This window comes from Budorcas taxicolor, chromosome 11 (assembly GCF_023091745.1).
Source record: "Budorcas taxicolor isolate Tak-1 chromosome 11, Takin1.1, whole genome shotgun sequence".
NCBI classification, from domain to species: domain Eukaryota; kingdom Metazoa; phylum Chordata; class Mammalia; order Artiodactyla; family Bovidae; genus Budorcas; species Budorcas taxicolor.
In genome coordinates, this window is record NC_068920.1 from 145878500 (window position 1) to 145896862 (window position 18363).

General features: G+C 36.4%; 1 protein-coding gene across 1 annotated transcript in view; it reads left to right on the forward strand.

The window, feature by feature from the left end:
- ROCK2 (Rho associated coiled-coil containing protein kinase 2) overlaps positions 1-18363 on the forward strand; it is a 130897-nt gene that overhangs the window by 48565 nt on the left and 63969 nt on the right. Inside the window, exon 4 of the mRNA XM_052647908.1 lies at positions 13184-13321. Within this exon, the coding sequence (XP_052503868.1) occupies positions 13184-13321 (138 nt within the window). The remainder of the gene's footprint in view (positions 1-13183; positions 13322-18363) is intronic.

Here is an 18363-nt window from a genome sequence, read left to right on the forward strand (position 1 = left end):
GAATTACTTCGTAGATGAGTTAAAACTGGAGTATGAGGGTGATTTTAGAAGATGAGCCAAACCCCAGAAATCATCAACTGGGGAGATAATTAGCCAAGTAGAATAAATGAAATTTAATTACTCCTTGGAAGAAAAGTTATGACCAACCTAGATAGTATATTCAAAAGCAGAGACATTACTTTGCTGACTAAGGTCTGTCTAGTCAAGACTATGGTTTTTCCTGTGGTCACGTATGGATGTGAGAGATGGACTGTGAAGAAGGCTGAGCACCAAAGAATTGATGCTTCTGAACTGTGGTGTTGGAGAAGACTCTTGAGACTCCCTTGGACTGCAAGGAGATCCAACCAGTCCATTCTGAAGGAGATCAACCCTGGGATTTCTTTGGAAGGAATGATGCTAAAGCTGAAGTTCCAGTACTTTGGACACCTCATGAGAAGAGTTGACTCATTGGAAAAGACTCTGATGCTGGGAGGGATTGGGGGCAGGAGGAGAAGGGGACGACAGAGGATGAGATGGCTGGATGGCATCACGGACTCGATGGACGTGAGTCTGAGTGAACTCCGAGAGTTGGTGATGGACAGGGAAGCCTGGCGTGCTGTGATTCATGGGGTCGCAAATAGTCAGACATGACTGAGCGACTGAACTGAACTGAACCAGAATAATTACCTGTACTTGGATATGAAGAATTCAAGGAATAGATTGCTAAACAGTATATTGAAGAATGATTATTCTTGAATGTAAATGAGGCAAAAACCATTGGTGATATGGCTACCCAAAATAGTAAAGTTTGGACTTCTTTAATAAATTTCTAAGATAATACAGATAGGTTTTCTCTAATTTGAGGTGATTGGGCCATACCTGAATATTTAATTCATTCTAGATGCCCTGTTGCCTTGTTTTAAAAGACATGTTGATGGAGAGTATCAGGGAACAAATAGTGCTCAGGGACTTGAAATAATGCCACCTAGGGTATTATTGAAGGAATAGAGATGTTGATTTGGAGTAGATTTTAAGAATGGGCTGCCTTGGAAAGTAAAGAGGTTTTGTTTTATTTTTTGTTCTTAGCGGAAGTCCTGAAGCTTCAGCTAGCAGAATGCTCTAGTGGGTAGGGTGGGAGATTAAGTTACATGACAGTTCATATGAAAGTTTCTAGAAGAGAGGGAAGTTATAAAGTAGTTGAATCTTAGCTCTACTGTGGCCTAACTCAAAAGACCATGAGTACAGGCAGATTTCTCAATCACTCTGAATTCCAGTCTGTAGAATGCTGATAGTAATACCTGTGTCATGGAGGTTGCTATAGGAAAACTAAGTGCATTTAAAAAGTAAGCCTGATTGTAGTATTCTCTGAGTGTTAACCATTGTCATTATTTGCTATTTGATATAGAAGTCATTCCACATGTATTTGAAATAGGCACATTGTTTCTTCATGCTATATGATTATGGAAGAGACCCTAGAATTTGACGTTGTATTTTTGGGGAGAAATATGACAGACCTTGACTTGTCATGTTTTTGTGACAGGGTGGTCATTGTTCTGTGTTAGGTTAACGCGATCATTAAAATTTAATTTGTTAAAGAAGTCTTCTATTTTGTTGTTAATTCCAATCTTATATTTCATTTGGTCACAAAATATGCAGAAACAAAGTTAAATGTTTTTAAAAATGAAAATTATTTTAACATTCCATTAATCTGATGACCTGACCTGAGAGCTTGTACATGTTTGTTGTGGATTTAGTTCTTGGTTGTTACCTTAAGCAGGGACTCTTCAAAAGAAGGGTGAGAATAAAAAGGAAAAGTCGAGGTGCTTTCCCCATTGCCTTTTAAAGTTGATTTGTATGTTGTTTTAAATTAGGCAGATGTGTAGGGAATGTCCCATGTTTGGCATATTTTTATGATTATGTTTTTCTGTCATCTGAAGAAAGTTTTATAGTAGTGGGTGCAACTGTGTCTTCCCTTATGAAATGCTTTTTCTGATCAAGTTAAAAATGCATTATCACAGAGGATGTACCGTTCAGTTTCTACAAAGATTCTCATTGTAAAAGTAACTCTGGTATGTCACAGCAGCTATTCCATAGTGTAAGAGCTAGAGTCAGGCTGTTTAAAGTTGAATTCTGACTCTTTTGCTGACTAGCTGTGACGTCAGACAAATTACTTAATCTCTCCATGCCTTAAATTTCTAATCTGTTAATGAAAATAACAATAGCATCTATGCCTCATGGGATTACATGGCAGTAGTAAATGTGACAATATATATAAAGCATTTGGAACAGTTCCTGGATTATAGTAAATACTTAGTAAACATTAGCAGTTAATTATTAGATATAAAATGGCACATTTATCTGTATCTATCAATGAAATATTTAATCAGGATCTGTTATGTCCCAGGAGCTGTGCTAGCCTCTAAAGATATAATAGAATAACCACTCAATCATGTCCAACTACTTGCGACCCCATGGACAGGGTCCTCTGTCTATGGAATTTTCCAGGCAAGAACACCAGAGTTCCCTTTTCCAGGGTATCTTCCAGACCCAGGTATCGAACCCATGTCTCTCACACTGCAGGCAGATTCTTCGTGGTCTGAGCCACCAGGGAAGCCCCCTTGCCATCTGAGCCACCAGCGAAGCCCCAAAGATACAGTAAGATAGCCTCTTGCAAAGAGTTGGAAGCGACTGAAGCAACTTAGAGCGTGTGCGTGTGTGCACACAGACACACGCGCGCGTGCACACACAAAATCTTGCTGAGAGTGGTAGTTTTGTGCAAGAGATGAAGAATTTTACTTGAAACAGGTAAAGTATTTTTAGATTATGATAAACACTATGAAGGAAAAGATCTGTATGCTGTGAAAGAGAATAATGGTGGAATGTGCCTTATTCACATTGGGAAGTTGGGAATGCCCTTGCTGTGAGAAAGTGACAATTAAGTTAAAGGGGTTGGCCACGTGGAGAAGTGTGGATGGAATAGGAGTCAAAATACATAGGGAGTACTTGTGAAAGTGGCATAAATCAGGAAAGTGACAAGTCATTTAACTTACTTGGGTGTAGATTTCCTCATCAGAAGAGGCATTTTTTTTGTGAGTTGAAAAGTTCCATAATCCCAGCAAGGCAGAATTTGTTTATCTTGTTGTCTTATGGTTTTTTTTTCCCCTATCTACCAAGATGTACATTTAGCTTCTGTTTTTATATCATGAAAAGTTGGTAACAATATATGATTTTATGTATAAAATCCTTATTGTTTTTAGATTATATTCTTTTGGAATATTTTATCACATCTAACTTTTGTGGAACATAATATGATTCAGTATAGTATATTGATTAAGAGGATGGACTCTGGAGTGAGACCTCTCAACTACCCATCCTCTTTGTGACTTAGTATTCTCAGTTGTAAAAAGAAGATAATAATAGTTCGTTATTTATAGAGTGCTATGAGTGTTAAATGAGCTAATATATGGAAAAGATCTAGGATAGTGTCTGACACATAGTAAATAGGTAATAGATTGTAGGATAAAATTGGAGCCTTCCTGGAAAAGCAGTTAAGTTCCTTTTGAAGACTCATACACTCATTTCTTTTTAAAAATTGGTTAATTTTTGGCCGTTCTGGGTCTTTGTTGCTCTGTGTGCTTTTCTCTAGTTGTGGTGAGCAGGAGCTACTTTCTAGGGGTAGTCCTCAGGCTTCTCATTTTGGTGGCTTCTTTTATTGTGGAGCATGGGCTCTAGGGCTTGATTCCCAGGCTCTAGAGAGCACAGGCTCAGTAGTTGCGGTGCATGGGCTTAGGTGCTCTGACATGTGAAATCTTTACTGGATCAGGGATTGAACCCATGTCCTCTGCATTAGCACTTAGATTCTTTACCACTGAACCATCAGGGAAGTCCTACTCATTTGACATATTGGCTTAACAAAACATGCTTTTATAATTAAGGTAGTTTAATGTTCAATTTTAATAGATATTTTTGCAGAAAGTACTCTGGTACTGTGGAAAAAAGAGTCAAGGTCATCCACTTTTGTTTTAATTCTATGGTACATAGGTTTCCTGTCATCAGAGCTTTCATTTCTTTTATCTTCGAGTGGCACTAATAATAGGACTTTTATAAGATTTTTCTGTGAGTACTAAATTATATTATACATATGTGGTACTTATTCAGTAAATATCAGCTGTTGTCATTATTGTGACTTCTCCATTAAGATGTATCACAGACATCTAAAACGTGAATTAGAACACTTGATTCCTTCTCTAACTTTGCTCTTCCCTCACCAAATCTGTTCCGTCTTTTACTTTCCCATCTTAATAAATAAATGGCTTTAGCATCAACCCAGTTGATGCTCAAACCCCAAAATTAGGGGTCATTATTGATTTCTCTTCCCCTTATTTCTTATATTTAATTTTTCAGTAAGTCCTGCTCATAATATTTCTCTAGTCTGTCCACTTCTGGGGAATATTCACCTTTCTCCAAGAGACCTAGTCAAGTATTAGGGCCTGCTTTGTTCCTGGTTTGTTTTTGGCTTTTGCTAATAGTTTCACTGTTGTACTGTTGATATTGGATTGGTAAGTGCTGATGGAGAGAATACCAAGACTATGCTTATTAAATCTTCTGCAAATTCATGCCACCTAAGCTCAGCTGAACCCTTGTGACTCTTTGGCAGACTGTTTTCCCCACATTTCATATCGTTGTATTTTCACATACCACTCTCTCCCCCAACTTGGGTATAATAGAATCAGCTGTAGGGCTTTTCTAACATACATGTTTTGCTTCATTCTGTTTTCTTTATTTCCCCCCTTCTCCATGATGAGGTATATGAAAAATAGGAAGTATAGATCTGTCTAATATGAGCTGATGCTAAATTGATCCTTCTAAAATGTATTCATTGTACATATCTTGGTATTTTATGGCTCTCTTGTCTACTGAGTGAAGCAAGAAGTGTTCATCCTGGCTATCTAGGCTCTCTTTTAAGACATCAGTTAATCTTTTTTACTCTTATTTTCCATTATGCTGTTCACTCTGTCCACTCAAGGCTGATATGAGATGAGGATTTTTTTTTTAAATCTCCTACTGACTTGCTTTTAATTTAAATGATTTTAAACTAAACTTTCAATGTGGAACCAACCAGAAAGAAAGAGCATATGGGAAATGATTCTGTAATACTTGACAGATTTTTTAGTCCTCTTTGGGAATAAAACAGTCTCCTCTCTAGTTATAAGGTTATTCGGATTTGTTAAAATTTTATCTCCCTCCTTCCATCTACAGTGGAAACCTCGGCGGCACAGAATAACTATTCCAGATCTGTCAAATAGATGCATTGAGTCTTATTGTAAAAATAATCTTAAGTTTTACATTAGAAATCAGTGATAAAGCCTCAAATGGGAAATTGTGGTTAGAATGATTTTCAGAAGTTTTTTTTCCATAAGTGTTTTAGGACCTCAAGGTCCATTTTAGGATTTTTCCAAGCATGTCTCTAGCTACACTTAAGAATGTTTCATCTACTTAAAGTTTTTTTTTTAAAAAGTATATATTAGCTATGGAAAACATAATTATAAGAAAATAAAAATCTCTCAGAATTCTATCAGCCAAAATAAAACTGTTAACTGTTTTGACCCTTGTTATCTTATTTTTTAACTTTTTTTCCATTTAATAGAGTCATTGCACTCATCCACTTTTAAAATTAGAAGTAAGGAATATAGTATTCTTTTTACTAACAAATAGAAACATTGGAAGAAAAGCGACATTTTTGTCCTTTAGGTAACCATAGATTAGTGACATAGGGGAGACATATGTAAAGCTTCATAATAGAATGAACTGAGTTCCATTTGGCTCTAGTGGAATTAGTTAACGTTTTTGTGGACTGTGTTCTGTGTGCTATGTGTTTATATTCATTATCTTATTTTATCTTTGCAACAATTCTATGAGATTCTTAAGTAGATGAATTCACTGAACTTTAGAGAAGTTAAGTGAGTTGGCCATATCGTTCATAAATAGCTGGGACTTTTGCCCAGGTTTGTTGACATCTGTGTCCATGCTTTTAAGCAGTACTCTCTGTACAGTGTGATAATGAATCACCAGTGTATCTGACTATTTATCCATCCATATGGAATAAAGGAGAAAGCTAGAGAACAAAGGGGAATATACAGAGTTGCTAAGGGAGATTATAATAGAATCATTCAGAAGGAGATATCCTCACAAGGAAGGTCAATGGAAACCAGCTCTCCTAAAATAACAATGCGTTATTGTAGTACTTTGTAATACTAGTACCAATGTATTTTAAGGTATGAGGCAGACATTTGGCATGAATACAACTACTGCCTCTTAATGTTTGTCCTGTAGATCAAGTCAAAGTCTGCAAGCCAGTGGTTTCTGTCTTATGTGCTGTGAGCCTGTAAAGTGTCCTAAAGTATCCTTAGATGAAATTCAGGCCTCATTAACTAGTGTCTAACCAAGTTTTCTTTCTTTATTAAAAGTTTTATAGGTCTTATATAGCTATAATTTTGTTGAATTGGATAATTCCAACATTGTGCTAACCATTTGGCAGCCTCACAAATGAAAGTTTGTATTCTGTTCTTAAAGGAACTTATGAAGCAGGCATATACATAACTAATTATGATATTAGATTATTGGAGTGGGTAGTATTTCCCTTCTCCAGGAGATCTTCCCAACCCAGGGATCGAACCCAGGTCTTTCTCATTGCAGGCAGATTCTTTACCAGCTGAGCCACAAGGGAAGCCCAACAATACTGGAGTGGGTAGCCTATCCCTTCTCCGGGATATCTTCCCAACCCAGGAATCAAACTGGGGTCTCTTGCATAGCAGTTAGATTCTTTACCAACTGAACTATCACGGAAGCCTTATATAGCTATAATTTTGTTAAATTTGTTGAATTGGATAATTCAACATTGTGCTAACCACTTGGCAGCCTCACAAATGAAAGTCTGTATTCTGTTCTTAAAGGAACTTATGAAACATACTACTAATTTTGATATTAGATTATCATAAGCATTTTGGAAGCAGAGAAAGGGAAATGGTTTTGCATAATCACCAAGAGTGAAGTCAACAAGTATTTTTCACATGTTCAGAAAATCATCTTAAGTCTGTATTCTTGTTTATTTGAATGAATGGCTCCTTCTAGGTTTCTTTTTGTTTGTTTAATTAATTCATATATAAAAGATTAAGCGTAAATAAATGTTTAACTATTTCCTAGTAGCTAACAAATATCTAGTTTCTGTTCATTGTTGTTGTTCAGTCACTCAGTTGTGTCCGACTCTTTGTGACCTGATGGATTGCAGCACTTCAGATTCCCTGTCCTTCACAATCTCTGCTCAGCCTCTTACCAATTGAGTCGATGATGCCATCCAACCATCTCATCCTCTGTCCTCTTTTCCTGCCCTCAATCTTTCCCAGCATCAGGTCTTTTCCAGTGAGTCGGCTCTTCACATCAGGTGGCCAAAGTATTGGAGCTTCAGCTTCCTCATCACTCCTTCCAGTGAATATTCACAGTTTATTTCCTTCAAGATTGACTGGTTTGATCTCCTTGCTGTCCAAGGGACTCTCAAGAGTCTTCTCCAACACCACAGTTCAAAAGCATCAGTTCTTTGGTGCTCAGCCTTCATTATGGTTCAACTCACATCTGTACATGACTACTGGAGAAACCATAGCTTGGACTAGATGGACCTTTGTTGGCAAGATGATGCCTCTGCTTTATAATATGCTGTCTAGGTTTGTCATAGCTTTTCTTCTAAGGAGCAAGCGTCTTTTAATTTTGTGGCTGCAGTCACTGTCCATAGTGATTTTGGAACCCGAGAAAATAAAGTCTGTCCCTCTTTCCATTTTTTCCCCATCTGTTTGTCATGAAGCAATGGGACTGGATGCTATGATCTTAGTTTTCTGAATGTTGAGTTTTAAGCCAACTTTTTCACTCTCCTCTTTCACCTTCATCCAGAGGCTCTTTAGTTCCTCTTTGCTTTCTGCCATTAGGGTGGTGTCATCTGCATATCTGAGGTTATTGATATTTTTCCTGACCATCTTGATTCCAGCTTGTGCTTCATCCAGCCCAGCATTTCTCATGATGCACTCTGCATATAATTTAAATAAGCAGGGTGACTGTATATAACCTTGACATACTCCTTTCCCAATTTGGAACCAATCTATTGTTCCATGTCCTGTTCTTGTTACTTCTTGACCTACATTCAGGTTTCTCAGGATGCAGGTAAGGTGGTCTGGTATTCTCATCTCTAAGAATTGTCTAGTTTGTTGTGATCCACAAGTCAAAGGTTTTAGTGTAGTCAGTGAAGCAGATGTTTTTCTGGAATTATCTTGCCTTTTTTATGATTCAGTGGATGCTGGCAGTTTGATCTTTGGTTCCTCTGCCTTTTTCTAAATCCAGCTTATACATCTGGAAGTTCTTGGTTCATGTGCTGTTGAAGCCTGCTTGAAGGATTTTGAGCATTACCTTGGTAGCATGTGAAATGAGCACAATTGTGTAGTAGTTTGAACATTCTTTGGCATTCCTGTTCTTTATAGCATGATTCTTAAAACTCTCATCATGGTCTGGATCAGGCATAAATAATATTAGGGTATAAATTAATTGGTTATTACTGTTGTATGATTGCTTTCTCTAATGAAGTTAAGCAGCATTCAAAATCTAATTTGCTCTTAGAATAAGTGAACGTTTGAAGAATGGCATATGTACAGAAGAGAGAGTACCTTAGCTGTCTCTTTTTAATAACGTAAACTAAAAAAAAGGAACTTTTATTAAAAGCTCTACTGGCATGAGCATTTGCTTTGCTATAATTTGCTAAGTAAAAATCTTGTCTGTTCTGGGGAAGGGAATGGACTAGGATCATTCATTCCCTAATCCCACACTCTCACAGTCATGTTTTCGTATTGCTTTCCCGTGTATTTATTTCCATCATTCTGTAAAAGGCATAGCACCATACAAATAGAATGAATTGTTATTTCAGGTTAATAGTTTGATATAGAAAATGGATATAATCTATGACCCTCATCATAATTTATTTGGCCCTTTGCATATAGGATTCTTTTCATGTAAACTGATGTCAAAATACTTTTAAGAGTGATATAACCCATTGATATAAAATCCTTTGTAATTATAATATGATTGAGCAGTTTTTATCCTGGGCTGTATTTTCTTTCGATCCATATTGGTTTTATTTATTTGTTATATGAAGTACTGAAAAGGGATATTAAAATTTCCAGCTGAAATTAGAATTTGCCTGCTTCTTTCTTTAGTTCTGTCGATTTTTGCTTCATGAAGTTTTAAGCTCGTTTATTAGATGCAGGCATATTTAGAATTTTTAATGTCTTCCTGATGAATTATACTTCTTTTTTTCTGAATTATCTTCTTTATCTCTTGACCTTGTTGTCTATTTTGTCTATTATTAATATTGTTCTACTTTCTCATCCTTGCTGTTTGGATGGTTTATCCTTTTCTTTTTATTTTTAATGTGTTTGATGTTATATTTAAAATACATGAGGCTATGTTTTGCTTTTTAATTAATTCTGGAAGCCAGCTATGCTCACCACTGTACCACCAATGCTGCTTTTTAATTAATTGATAATTTCTGCCTATGCATTGTATGTTTAGCCCATTTATATTTGGACATACTTAGACTTTAAAATTGTCTTATAGGCCCCTAAGTCTGTATACATTTTCATTTATTCATTTTTCTTTCTCTTCTTCAGATTGATTTGTGTTAGGTTCACTGAATATTCTTCTTTTTTAAAAAAATTTATCTATTTTTAATTGGAGGACAATTGCTTTACCATGTTGTTGGTTCCTGCCATACATCAACATGAATCAGCCAAAGACTATCCCTTCCCTCTTGAACCTCCCTCACCTACTGAATATCCTTTTGTCTCCAGTCTCTGTTAAGGCCATCCAAAGAATTTTCTTAGTTATTGTTCAGTTATAGAATTTCCAATTGGTTCTTTTTTTTTTAATAGTTTCCATTTTTCTGTTGGTTTTTCCTTCTGTTCATTCATTAAAACTATTTTTTCCTTTTTTCCTTTAACATACTTTCTTTTTGGCGTTTGAGCAGATTTGAAAGAGATATTTAATGTGTTTGTTAGATAAATCCAATGTCTTTTGGGGCTGTTTTCTGTTGACTGCTTTTTCTTGATAATGAGTCACATTTTTATTTTTGCCTTTCAGGTAATTTTTAAATTATGTACTGGTCCTTTTGGATATATGATAGAGACTCTGGATTTTATTTTTCTTTGACAAGTGTTGATTTTCATTTTTATAAGCTGTCCAGTTACTTGTTGATAACCTTTTAATTTTGGAGCCTTAGTTTTTTACTTTGTAAATGTAGATGTGTTTAAAAACCAAGTTGTTCCCAAGTCCTTTTAAGGACTGTACCTCCAAACTCTACTCCCTTTTTGATCTTTTAGGGTTTGGTATTATAAAACTTTATTAGGTGGTGCTAGAGTAGGCCTTGCTTTAGAGCATGGTTCTTTCTCCTAAGATGTCTTGTCTGGATGCCCAGGAAACCATCAGGGTTTCTTCACTCTCTTTTTTGTTGGCTAGAAATTGAATGAGTCCCATATTAGAATGTAAGCTCAACAAAGGTAGGGATTATTCAAAGAGGAAATACCAGTGGTATACCAGAGAGCAACTGCTGTGCAGCTGATAACAAAACAGGGACACCAGATGTTAAACAGTATTACAGAGACAGACAATACAAGGAAGCAAAAATTGCAAGTTATGATGTCTTCTTAGAAGAAAACAAATTGAGTTCTCGGGTAGAGAACAATGAGGTTATTTCCACCACATCTGTAGTTAACTTCCTTCACTGAGTCTTGAACTCCTCAAAGTCAGTGGTGAGGGTTGGAATTAACTTCTTCTGAACTCCTGTTAGTGATGATATTTTGACCTTTTCCCATGAATCACAAATGTTCTTCATGGTATCTAGAGTGATGACTGCTTTCCAGGTTTTTAGTTGACTTTGCCTGGATCCATCAGCTGAATCACTATCTACAGCAGCTATAGCCTTACAAAATGTTTTTCTTAAATAGTAAGACTTGAAAGTTGAAATAACTCTTTGATCCATGGGCTGCAGAATGGATGTTGTGTTAGCAGGAATGAAAATAACATTAGTATGATGGTACATCTCCATCAGAGCTCTCGGGTGACCAGGTACATTGTTGATGAACAGTAATAATTTGAAAGGAATCTTTTCCTTTGAGCATAGATCTCACCAGTGGCTTAAAATATTCAATAAACCATGTTGTCAACAGATAAGCTGACATCTCGATTTTGTTGTTACATTTATAGAGCACCATCAGTAGATTTGGCATAATTCTTACAGGCTCTGGAATTTTGGGAATGGTTATCTCAGCTAGATCCTTTGGATAACTTGCAGCAGCTCCTATATTAGCACTTGCTGTGTCACCCTGCTCTTTGATACTATGAGGAAAGTTCATGGGCAGCCAACTTCTGCTATCTTCCGACATCTCTTCTATAGCTTCCTTATCTCTCTCAGCCTTCACAGAACTGAAGACAGTTAGAGCCTTGCTCTGGATTAGGCTTTGGTTTATGGGAATGTTGTTGCTGATTTGATCTTTTATTCAGACCACCAAAACTTCATCCATATCAACAATAAGGCTGTTTCGCTTTCTTATCATTTATGTGTTCATGGGAGTAGCACTTTTAATTTCCTTCAAGAACTTTTTCTTTGCATTTGCAAGCTGGCTCACTGGTGCAAGAGGCCTAGCTTTCAACCTGCCTCAGCTTTCATCATGCCTATCTTACTGAGCCTAATCCTTTCTAGCTTTCGCTTGAAAATGAGAGATGCGCAACCCTTCCCTTCATCTGAGCACCCACAGGCCATTGTAGGATTATTAATTGGCTTAATTTCAATATTGTTGTTTCTCAGAGAATAAGGAGGCCCAACGTGAGGGAAAGAGGGGAATAGTAGGTCAGTGGAACAGTCTGAGCACACACAGCATTTAAGTTTACTGTCTTATATGAACATGGTTTTTGGCACCCCAGAACAATTGCTGATCCCAGATCACCGTAACAAATATAATACAATGAGAAAGTCTGAAATATTGTGAGAATTACCAAAATATGACACAGAGACATCAACTGAGGAATGCTATTGGAAAAATGGCACCAGCAGATTTGCTCAACACAGTGTTGCCACAAACCTTCAGTCTGTTAAAAAAAAAAATGATGTAATATATACAAAGTACAGTAAATCAAAGTGCAGTAAAACAAGGTATTCTTGCAAAAACTGTCAGACCAGAGTGGTATCAGTGGAGATAGTTAGAAATGGTTGGTTTTGGAGACTGAAGGTAGGACTGATGTGATTTGCTGATGAGCTTTATGAGCTGTATGAGAAAAAGAGGAGCCAGAGGTTTTTAGCCAGAGCAGTTAGGAGAATGAATATGCCATTTACTGAAATAGAAACTATAGGAGGAATAAATTGAGGGGTGAAGATGTGGAGTTCGGTTTTGGACATCCTATTAGGTAATTCAAACGTAAATGTTAGCAGTTAACTATTTATTATTGATTATCCAATAGATGTCAACTATTATAAATATTCATTAAATATTTATTGTTTCAGTGGTAGAGTTTGCTATGTTATATTCTAGAATTAAAATGATGGTCAAAAATAGACGTTGTCCTTGCCCTTACGGAATTAGCAGTCTAATGAGAAAAGTAAGAACTGATCAAATAACCATATTATTGGTGGTTCTCCCCCTTTTTTTAAAAAAATAACCTTTTAAATAAGATACCTAGAAAGAAGTAAGGATGACTTAACAAAATTACAAATAACCCTTGGTATCTAAATTTATTAGGTTCTTATGTTCAAATGGTGTTGGATACATGTACATATCCTACAGTTTTTTCATTTAACAATGTCTTATTCTTTAAATTGGTTAGCTTACTTAATATGAAGGAATGAAGCTTCATGAATTCGGTTTTATTTAGATGAAATGAGGTAGTTCTATAGTGAGTTTAGCATTTAAAGGTATAGTATATTTCATGAAAAATTTAGGCTTTTTAGAATTTTCTCCTCTCATTAAAAATGTTATGTTTTTGCATTTTGTTAGCTAAAGGTCATTTTTTGTTGTTGTTGTTGTAAACTAAATCTTGAAGAATAGCATTATACTATGATCTATTGTTCACCATTTTCTCATAAAATTAAAGTATTAATTCTTGTGTTAAAAATCAACAGGTTCGTCATAAAGCATCACAGAAAGTTTATGCTATGAAGCTTCTTAGTAAGTTTGAAATGATAAAAAGATCAGATTCTGCTTTTTTCTGGGAGGAAAGAGATATTATGGCCTTTGCCAACAGTCCCTGGGTGGTTCAGGTAAGCAGACTTTTTATATGTTTATTTCCCTTTTTTATAAGTGCTTATTATTAGTTAGAATTGATTTTGCATTCTGAAAGTCCTATATCTCATTCACATGACAGTGTAGTTATTTTTAATAAGATCTGATTCATTACACTTGTTTAATCTTCTAAAGCAGTATGTTATTTAGACATGATAGATATGACGTAAATTGTACAGAAACAAGTACTACTTGCAACTTTGTCTTTTCAAATTCCTTTTTAAAGAATTGAGTTACCAGTATGCCATTGTCCCCCACTTACTCTTTCTCTTGATTTGTATGATTGTATAAGAATAATAGTTTATCTTGAAAAGGAGAAAAAATTCTACATTAAAACGTTTGAAAATTCTCTTTCAGTCCTTTATGTGTTACCTGTAGTGTAAGACAGTATTGGGATTCCTAATTCAGCCTGTTATTTGACTGTGAAGTAAGTTTATTTTGCCCTTTTTTCAGTTATATTCCTCACTGGCTTTAGTTTTCTAAATTTTTTTTGTGTGCTAATAGCTAATTCTGCAGACATTTTTGGTCAGATGTCATGAGTAAACTTAGATATATATCAGAGCATGTTCAGTATGCTTAAATGATCCACAAGTTTGATACTATGTTTGTGGAAGGCTATTTGGAAATAAAAGATTTGCTTCATTGATGACCATGTATTTTAAAAACTCATTACTATTGCTTTTTTTGTGTGAATTTTTTTTTGTGTTGAATTTCACCCTTCCTCCTCACTTTATTTTTTAAATGTAGCCAGTAGCTAGAAATTCTGGATATGTTTAGTTAATACTAAATATTTTGTAGCAAATTATGTATCATGGTAATCTACTTGATTAAGAAGTGATGGTAGCAAAGTATTAATCTACTTTTAGCTTTAAATTGCTTTCATAGTAACAGATTAATTGCCAGTTCTAGTTGCATTTTGTAAATTTATATCTTGGATTTTAATTCTGCAGAGTAGACCTGTAAAAACTGTCTACTGAGATAGTTAATGAATTTGTGGAAGCATATCAATAGTGAAACATTGCACAGTTGAAAAAGTAATAGATTATAATCTTGGTTATCATTTGTTTATCTCTGATAAAGCACATTTCATGTACCATCATATTTGCATGTATGAAATGTGTGACTTTTGGGAAAACTTGTCAAAATAACTGACTTATTTCTATTTATTTAGTTAGTTTTCAGTAATTTCAGTGTATTTATGGAGTTGTGCAGTCAGTCATTCAGTTCAGTTCAGTCGCTCAGTCGTGTCTGACTCTTTGCGACCCTACGAATTGCAGCACGCCAGGCCTCTCTGTCTATCACCAACTCCCAGAGCTCACCCAAACTGATGTCCATCAAGTCAGTGATGCCATCCAGCCATCTCATCCTCTGTTGTCCTCTTCTCCTCCTGCCCCCAATCCCTCCCAGCATCAGAGTCTTTTCCAATGAGGCAACTCTTCGCATGAGGTGGCCAAAGTATTGGAGTTTCAGCTTCAGCATCAGTCCTTCCAAAGAACACCCAGGACTGATCTCCTTTAGAATGGACTGGTTGGATCTCCTTGCAGTCCAAGGGACTCTCAAGAGTCTTCTCCAACACCACAGTTCAAAAGCATCAATTCTTTGGCGCTCATCTTTCTTTATAGTCTACCTCTCACATCCATACATGACCACAGGAAAAACCATAGCCTTGACTAGATGGACCTTTGTTGGCAAAGTAATGTCTCTGCCTTTTAATTTGCTGTCCAGGTTGGTCATAACTTTCCTTCCAAGGAGTAAGCGTCTTTGAGTTTCATGGCTGCAGTCACCATCTGCAGTGATTTTGGAGCCCAGAAAAATAAAGTCAGCCACTGTTTCCACTGTTTCCCCATCTATTTCCCATGAAGTGATGGAACCAGATGCCATGATCTTAGTTTTCTGAATGTTGAGCTTTAAGCCAACTTTTTCACTCTCCACTTTCACTTTCATCAAGAGGCTTTTTAGTTCCTCTTCACTCTGCCGTAAGGGTGGTGCCATCTGCATATCTGAGGTTATTGATATTTCTCCCGGCAATCTTGATTCCAGCTTGTGCTTCTTCCAGCCCAGCGTTACCTAATTATAGAACACTTTATCACAAAACTTCCCTGGTGGCTCAGACAGTAAAGTGTCTATCTACAATGTGAGAGACCTGGGTTTGATCCCTGGGTTGGGAAGATTCCCCAGAGAAGGAAATGGCTACCCAGTCCAGTACTTCTTGCCTTGAAAATCCCATGGACAGAGGAGCTTGGTGCAGGCTACTATCCATGGCTTCGCAGAAGAGTCGGGCACGACTGAGCGACTTCACTTTCACTTTATCACAAAAAGAAACCTTGAACCAGTTAGCAGCTACTCCGAGTCTTTCCTGCCCAGTGGCAACCACTCATCTGCTTTCTGTGTTGTAGATTTTCCTATTCTGAACATTTTATGAAAATGTGATCATACAGTATGTGGTATTTTGTGACATCTTTTGTATTTAGTAGAATATTTTCAACATGCTTAGGTTGAACATATTTCATCATATTTTCATGTTACAGCTTGCACTTGATTCTTTTTATTATGGGTGAATAATATTCTGTTGTATGGATCCACCACATTTTATTTATTTTTCAAATCATGGATACCTGGGTTGTTTCTGCCTTTTGGCTATTATGAATAAAGTGAAAGTGGAAAAGTTAAGTCGCTCAGTCGTGTCCAACTCTTTGTGACCCCATGGACTGCAGCCTACCAGGCTCCTCAGTCCATGAAATTTTCCAGGCAAGAGTACTGGAGTGGGTCGCCATTTCCTTCTCCAGTTATGAATAATGTTGTGCTCAATTTTCTTTCATATGAATTTTTGGCGCATATGTTCCCACATTTCTGTTAGGGATCTATCTACCTTGCAGTGAAAATAATGGGTCATAAATAAACCTATAATCAATTTTAGTTGATTAGCAAACAGTATTCCAAATATTAGCCCCCCTTTTTTTAGCCCCTTTTGTTTATGGTTATTAAGTGCTTAATTGTATGAAGGCCCCCATAATTTATTCCTATACCCTTTTAACTTTTTTTATATAGGTTATGGTATAATATAAATCTTCGACCTATCTGTATTTTCAGAGCTATATTCTTAGTGTACTTTAAATTTAATAGATGAATATTACACATTAAAAATAATATTTTTGCTGAAAGAACTTTTTCTTTTTTAATCCACCTATATATCAAGTTTGCTGGGTTCTCTGGGTGCTTCCTAGTGTCCTTTCTTTTATAGTAAACACTTACCTGCTTTCCTTTATAGTTTCATACATCCAAGTAAGTATATTCCTAAACACTTTACTTTTAGCTTGTTTTCTCTTGTGCCACTTGGTGAAGAAACCTGGTTTTTGCTGATTTCATCCTGTGGTGTAGTTTTAACATGTTCCTCTCATTTATGTTTTTGTTAGTTGGTGATTAAATATAAAGGCTTGATCACAATCAGGTGTGATGGGGAGCGTGGCAGGAAAGCTTCATGGGTAATGTTTTCTTCTTTCAGGAGGCTAATGTCTGGCTATCTCTTACTCTTGTTATTTTACCAGATGTCTGTGCTTTGTTGAGATCATTAATTTTGTAAAGATTGCAAAATGGTAATATTCCAATTGAGTTATTTCTTCTTGAGTAGAATACTTCTACAAAGAGAAATAATCTCCCACTTGGTTATCTAGTAGTTCAGGTCACAGGCCACACACATCACTGAAATCTGATTTTTAGAACAGCTTCATCATCCCCAAATGATCACTTATACCTAAAGTCATTTCCCATTCCCCTCCTGCCCCAGGCAACCACAGGTATGCTTCCTATCTCTGTAGATTTGCCTTGCCTGGCCATTTCAGGTAAATGGAATCATAGAACATGTTGTCTGTCTTTTGGATCTGGTCCGTGTCCCTTATCATACTGATTTTGAAGTTCATGAACATTGTTGGATGTCTTGTACTTCATTTCTTTTTAGTACTGAGTAGCATAGCACATTATATGTGGTTTAATCAAGAGTCTTTGTTCCTTGTTCTTAGCACAGAGCTTCAAAAGCTCTTCAATTTCCTGTGTGTTATGCTAATGAGGCAACTCCTGTTGGCATTTTGATAACTTTTGGAGGAGATAGACATGAGTTTGAGTAAACTCCAGGAGTTGGTGATGGACAGGGAAGCCTGGTGTGCTGCAGTCCATGGGGTCGCAAAGAGTTGGACATGACTGAGTGACTGAACTGACTGAACTGGATGAGATGGGAGCTGATCATTAGAAAGAAATGAGCACATGATTAGAGGATTAGAACTCTCAGCCTTTCAAGTTAGGAGTACTAGAAGGAGGTTGGAAATTGAGTTTAATTACATGCCCAGTGATATAGTTAATTGTACCTATATAATGAAATCCTAATAAAAGCTGCAGACATTGACACTCAGTGAAGCTTCTTGGTTGGTAAAGACATTGATGTACTGGGATGGTGATTCACCCTGATTCCACAAGGAGGAGATGCAGAAGCTCTGTTGCCTCCCAGACCTCATCTTATGTGTATCCTTTACAGTAAAATGTGGTCAAAAGTATGGTGCTTTCCTGAATTCTGTGGGTTAACCCAGTAAATTATTGAACCTGAGTCATGGAAACTCTAGAATTTGTAGTTAACCAGAATGCTGGTGGCTTGGGGACTCTCAAGGTACAGAGGTACAGCTAATGTCTAAAGTGAGGGCAGTCATGTGAAAGACTGGGCTCGTAACTTGTGGTGTCTGATGCTAATTCTAAGTACTTGGCATCAGAGTTGTATTGCAGAATACCCAGTTGAGGGGGAAGGAGTTATGTGGATATTCCATTATCTTCGTCCATTTACCATTTGATGTGTATTTGAATTGCTTCCACTTTAAACTGTTATAAATAGTGAATATGTTGTTGTGAACATTTGCATAAAAGTCTTTTGTGGACATACTTCATTTCTCTTGGATATATACCTAGGAATGGAGTCTTAGTTGTGTGCTAAATTTGTGTTTAACTTTTAAAGAAGTTGCCATACTATTACCCAAAGTGG